General features: G+C 43.3%; 1 protein-coding gene across 9 annotated transcripts in view; it reads right to left on the bottom strand.

Annotated features, from left to right (window-relative positions):
* Nucleotides 1-6,013, bottom strand: part of BICD1 (BICD cargo adaptor 1) — a 264,809-nt gene that overhangs the window by 53,500 nt on the left and 205,296 nt on the right. For all 9 annotated transcript variants that reach the window (XR_002102857.1, XR_002102858.1, XM_019544631.1 and 6 more), the window contains exon 6: nucleotides 455-606. Coding sequence is in view for 7 of the 9 variants with exons in the window: in XM_019544631.1 (XP_019400176.1) it covers nucleotides 455-606 (152 nt within the window). In the remaining 2 variants the exon portion in view is untranslated. The remainder of the gene's footprint in view (nucleotides 1-454; nucleotides 607-6,013) is intronic.

Genomic DNA, 6,013 nt, shown 5'->3' with positions numbered 1-6,013 from the left:
GCAATGACCGCAGCTAATTCCCTCAGTACTCGGGTGGAGATCATCCGGACCAGCTGATTTGAATACATCCAGTCCCTCCAGAAGTTCCCTAACTAGTTCCTCACTAACCTTTGGTGTAGGTGTGCCTCCCCTGGGATCTAATATACTGTACTCTAATATAATCATGTATAACCCTTTGCCAAGGTTACATTAACGTTTCTACTTTAAAGCTTTATTTTCAGAGGTATGCAGCTTGGTGCTTTCTGAAAGCTTTAAAGTTTTGCATGGTTTGGATTATAAACCACATTCACCTTCATCTAATAGATCTCTGCCCTTGCTTGCAGAAGGTATTTTTTTCATCTCCAGGGTAGTGCATCAACAATACAGGAAATGCAGCTGGCGATACATTCCCACTCACATCACAGGTTTGCTCTTAAAATGCTGGACAACTGAAAAGAATATGGCAAACCCTTACCTGGTGGCAAACATTGCTCTCAAGGATGAGAAGGTTGCTGCATCTTCTTTCAAGGCCTTTAACTCATTTCGAAGTTTGGTCATTGTTTCAGTCACCATTGCTTTTTCATTCTCATATTTGTTCTTCAAATTAGCTAATGCCACTTCAGCGGTCTGAAACAAAGACAGACATTCATGCCTATGGGATGGGAATTTAACAACTGCCAGGTTACAAATCCACTTTTAACTTCTTCCTTCATTCACAGGGTAAAAAATTGTTCAATTTGAGCTTAAACACTTACTAAAAAAATCTAAAAAGCTTTGTTCTATAGAGCCCAGAAAGCCACATAGCCAAGTAGACAAAATCAACTTAAAAACAGTGGATTCCACAGTTGTGTAAACTTTAGTACTCTCTATCAATCTGCATACTTAATATTTTTTCATAATTTTAATGAGAAATCATAATGCAAATTTAGCGTAAGTTACAATATTCTCTTAAGAAATCAAAAGTTACGAACATAACCTAGCCCTCTGTTCTCTCCCTATTTCTTCTTCCTCTGCTCAATTCCTCATTCTAGGCCCTACCTAACTTAATATTATATTACATATCAGTCTTATTATTTGAAAAAGACAAATTCCTCCATGTAGTTTGTTACTTTTATTTCAATTTTTTTCATATTACAGTAATAGAAATAAAAAACATGTTTTTGTATGATAGTTTAACTAGGAGTGTAATTCATATAATTTGGAATTACTGTAGCTGAAAGAAATAAGAATTTTGCCTGTGTGTTTTTCCAGTGTCTTTATTTTGATACTTCACCTATAGACAGTTACTTTCCCTTGGTTAGGGAACAACGTAGCATTTTAAGTACTTAAAAAGCAGAGCACTTCCGCCAGGGACAGACTTACTGCCCTGTTTCACACACCTCTGCCGGAGCATTTCAAAGTCAATACAGCTGCATGCAGCATCCTCCGCTTCAGCTAGGGGCATGACAGGAGGCTATGATGATCTGTAGCTCCACTCTCCCAGTGTCACCGTGGGCACAGGGGAACTAACTAAACTCTCAGTACAGCTTTGCAGCTCCTGGTCTCCCAAGGGCTGCAGTTGCAGAGAGTGAAACTAATGGTGGTGAGTATTCTCCTGTATACTCCACCTCCAATCTCTCAGAGCGCTCTCCTGCTGGGACTAGGAGACTGAAGGCCCTGCATCCCCTGGTGGAACTAGGAGACCAGATACAGAGAGGCATGTGGGGACTGGAGGGCAGGAACCCCAGTTCTGATGGAGCGACACAGGGTCTCTAGTGTCCCAGTTTCAGAATCCAGCTGTCAGGGGTGCTCCAGGAGAGAAGAAATGGAAGAGACAAAAGAGTGCTCAACAGCATAATGCCCTGTTCTCACTTTCCTCTTCTTCTACAGGGGCAGAGAAAAAGGAGAGCACTGTGGGATGTCGGGGGACCCAGGAGTCCCTTGTCATGCTACACAGGGTATGCATATGTAACAGAGAGTACTTCCTCATGAAACTCTTCTAAATAGCACTTGCTACTTTCAGGGTTACATTTACAGCATTTCAAAGGGCATGCCAGTCTGTGCTGCTCACTCTTGAAAGCAGTTCAGCAACACTAGAAATATTTCAAATGTTATGTCTGTCTATACCCCTGGTTGATTATTTGGGTCATCCACCCAATAACAGGGAAGATAGTATTAGAAAAATGAGACAGTAAAACTACAAATATTGGTATGGAGACATGAGAAGAAAAGTTAATGGCCATATGGCATGATATCATTTTAACTCATATTTCTGAAACTTGCAAGATTTGAAATTCAGAGTCTACCTCTTAAAAAAACGGAACAAATTAAAATGACTTAATTCTGGAGAAACAGATTCACTATAATGTATTATACTAAAATATAATATATCAGAACTCTTTTCAAATGATAGTACATGCTTAGCTAATCTTTCCCTATACTTCCAGTAACTAGCTCCCATGTGGAAAATATGCAGGTCTTTAAAATAACCTGTCATTTTAGATACCTGTGACAGGGTACCATCTCCAGGGGTGGCCATGAAGCTCCTGGAGGCAAAAAAAATTCCTTTACCCTGGTCTTTGGGGCAGTCACCTTCTTCTTTCCTACCACACCTTGGTGTTGTTAGTAAAATGCAGGAGGCTGCTCTGGTCTTATTGTAATGATTAATAGGTTTGTGATCGAGGCCTTATGGGTCAATTGTGTGGCTCCTTTCCAACCCTACACCATGCCCCAATTCGCAGATGTCATCCTCATTGATGTCTTCCCATCACTCATGCAGTTCCCCTCTGGACCCTAAGATCTCTCAGTCGCTTCACTCACCCCCTCCTTGAGCTGCCAGACCCCTCAGTCTCTCACTTGACCCGTCTCTGGGTTGCCACACCCCTCAGTCTATCATCCGGCCCCCCTGGGACCTCAGACCCCTTAGTCTCTTATGCAACCCCTCCCTGGGCTGCCAGGCCACTTTGGTCACTTCCTGGCCCCTCACTGGGCCTCATGCTACTCCCTTTCTTCTCTGTCAGGGTGTGGTCCCTTTGCCTTCCCCTTCACAGGGTAACCCACAAGGCATTGAGAGTGGAGGCTTTCAGGAGCTCCATATTTGCCTTTCCATGTGGTGGCCCATGCATGGCAATTCATGCTGACCAGCCCCAGTAGGGTGCAGTTTCAGACCTTACTCAGGACAAATCTCTGGTCATCCTGATTTAACTCCTGGCCTCTCCAGGGCTCTCCCCTAATATCCTACACACCTTCTGGGCTGCAGACACCCAGGCTTCCTGGCCCTAGTGCAATCTCATCTGTGGGCCCCTCTGGCTGGCTCTCTCTCAGACCCTTTCTCTCGAACCCTACTCCTCAGATGGCCCTATATCAGTTATCTTCATCCTGTGTCGCGTGCCCCTTGACCCCCTCTCTGTTGGCGATGGCCACACATGGACCTTCAGCCTTCTCATTCCAAGGCCCAGTCAAGATCTCCAGGCTCCTCAGCTCTGGGAGGGTCTGCAGTAATCTACTTCAACCTTCTGACCCTCCTCGGGCCCTGGCCCTGCACAGGCCAGTTAAGACTCCGAGGTTCAGTCTTTCAGCTGTCAGCCCTCCCTCCCCTATGTGCCCACCCTCTTGAGCCCCTCCATAGTTCTCTCACTCTGAGCAAACTTGGAACCATCTAGAGGTCACACAAACCCAGCTCCTCTCTCTGGGCTATTTGAACCCTTCAACAGGCCTTCATACACTCGGCCCCTTTCACTGAGCTCCGGACCCAACATTGGGTCCCCAGGAACCTCCTCCATCCCCTTAGCTCCTTCCCAGACCTCCAGACTGTTTCAAATGTCTGCTCTCTGCTGGCGTTCCAGAGCGGGACCCATCCTACTCCGTAGATATTCAAACAGTAGCCTCCAAGATCTTACTGCCAGCTCAGCTCAGGGCCTGGGGTTGTATCTGTCTTAAGCCCAGCCCTCTTTCTGGGTCAGATGACTCCCTCTGATCAACCCTAGCCACCACTTGTAGGCTCCCTGGGTCAGTTGTGCCCGTAATCAGCTCTGACCCTACCTGCAGACTGCTATGCCAGCTGCTTCTTCTCTTAAAATAGTAGGCACCTTATGCAGCCTTCCACAATACATTCTATGAATACAACTTTAATTAGCATTAATGCTGAATGAATGTAAATCACTAGGCAAATATATGCTTTGCAGTAGTATTAGACCATTCTGATTTTGATAGGACATAGCACAGATCATCTGTTTGTATCTGTTTTCTATCACTGCAGTCAAAGATTAGTACAGAGAAAAGCAGTTAACTATCATGAATAAAAGAGAATTCTGCTCTCACGTGCCTCCAACTGGAAAGCTAAGAATCACAGGGAAGAAAGTTCATTATGGAGGGCACCAGTCATGTCCCCAAAGTTAGGGATAATTTCTGTTTTATTCTAAAAGTACCAATTCAATATCTTTGGTATGAAGAAATACATAGTATCCACACTCTGAACACCAGTAAGAAATTACTGGTGAATTCATTAAGCTGGTTTAGATGTTAAAATTATTTAAAGATTGGTTGTTCAAGAAATTTACCACCTATATCAGCCTTTTCTTTGTCCCAAACAACTTTAGTAATGGAACAGTGCAGACCAAGCGATACCTGAAATTTTGCTTGATATATTCCAGAATCTCTAATGTACCAACATATTTGCATACTAGACTTCAAGCTTAAATAATTCCTCCTTAATTTACTCTCTGTGTTTTCCAAGACTCACGTGAGAGTCCCAGTTGGAAATTTATGTAGCAAAGGAACTTCATTTAACATGCCTTTAGTGTGTATCAATCTCAAGGGAAATTCCAGCTCTCTTTGGCCATTTCCTCTGAGATGACTTAAGAACATTTTACAGAGTCAGCTACCCTTCCCAAAGTGATACTCACCTGTCCCTCCCACTAAAATGCACACTGTCAGATAAAAATTGAGTATAGTCTTCTGGTGTTTTTGACATGATTTCTCAAGGATCTTTTTGTTCAATATAATAGTGACAGCAAATTATAGCAGAGATAGAATCATAGTATTCTGCACAGTTTTGCCATTGTTGGTGATACTGTAAAAGAGCTGCTACATTTCACCTTAGAGTGGCTGAATTACACTGCTGAGTGAAGTGAGCTCTGTGTTCAGTTTGTATTTCAGTTTAAGTAAGTAAACAGACTTAAAACAAACACTTCAGGGTGAAAACTACTTGCTGACTATGAATTACTGGAAGTCTTCTGGAATTTCCAAACAACAAATAAAAGCGAGTTTATACAAGAAGAGCTTCAGGTCTCTCTCTTCGCACTACATGTTAATGAAGTGTATATAATGAAGTGATGTAATATAGTTAAAATCTGCAAATCCTCTGTTCTGATAGGTTACTTCTCTGCTTTCTAAATTCAAGCTCAACAATGTAACTGTACATAGTGTTTCAATGTTCTTCTCAAGCCATCCCTAGAAGCATCAGTAAGCACAAGCACTCCATAAACATAGCAAACAAAACTAAGAAAAATATAACTTCCACTTTATTACCTCTCAGCTCCCTGTTCTTGGGGAACCCTGACACAGGACACAGACTGTCTGACTCACAAAGAATTCCCCCTCCCCCCTCTACCTAAACAGAAACTGATTAAAATGCAGTGAGAGGCAAACCTAAAACCCTCCAGATAAGGGTGACAAAAGTGAAACAACTGCCCTAGGTCCCATTTGCATCTGAGATGGGACCAGATGACCATTCATTTACATGAGAGATGGAGAACAGAAAGCCTAAAGCAGAGACTGCAGTGAATTCTGGGATCAGCAAAGCAGGGGAACACAGCATGATGGGGAATCTGTGCTCCAAATGCTAATCAACCCTCACACCCAGCTCAGCATTTTTCAGACCAGTTCTAATCTGGATTTACAAAGGATTTTTCCTCCCTCCCCCACCACCTCTAAGCAGAAGTAAGTTTACTAGGCATCTCGGGCTGTACATTCCCCGGCCCCACTATGGGAGGCCTATGTAAACTTAATTGGCTAAAACTCAGTTCCCGGGTTAGGGAATGCTGAGGCAATAGAC

Source organism: Crocodylus porosus, unplaced genomic scaffold (genome assembly GCF_001723895.1).
Source record: "Crocodylus porosus isolate Cpor-Errol unplaced genomic scaffold, CroPor_comp1, whole genome shotgun sequence".
NCBI classification, from domain to species: Eukaryota; Metazoa; Chordata; order Crocodylia; family Crocodylidae; genus Crocodylus; species Crocodylus porosus.
The sequence above is the reverse complement of the archived record's forward strand: the minus strand, read 5'-3'. Positions and strand labels throughout refer to the sequence as shown.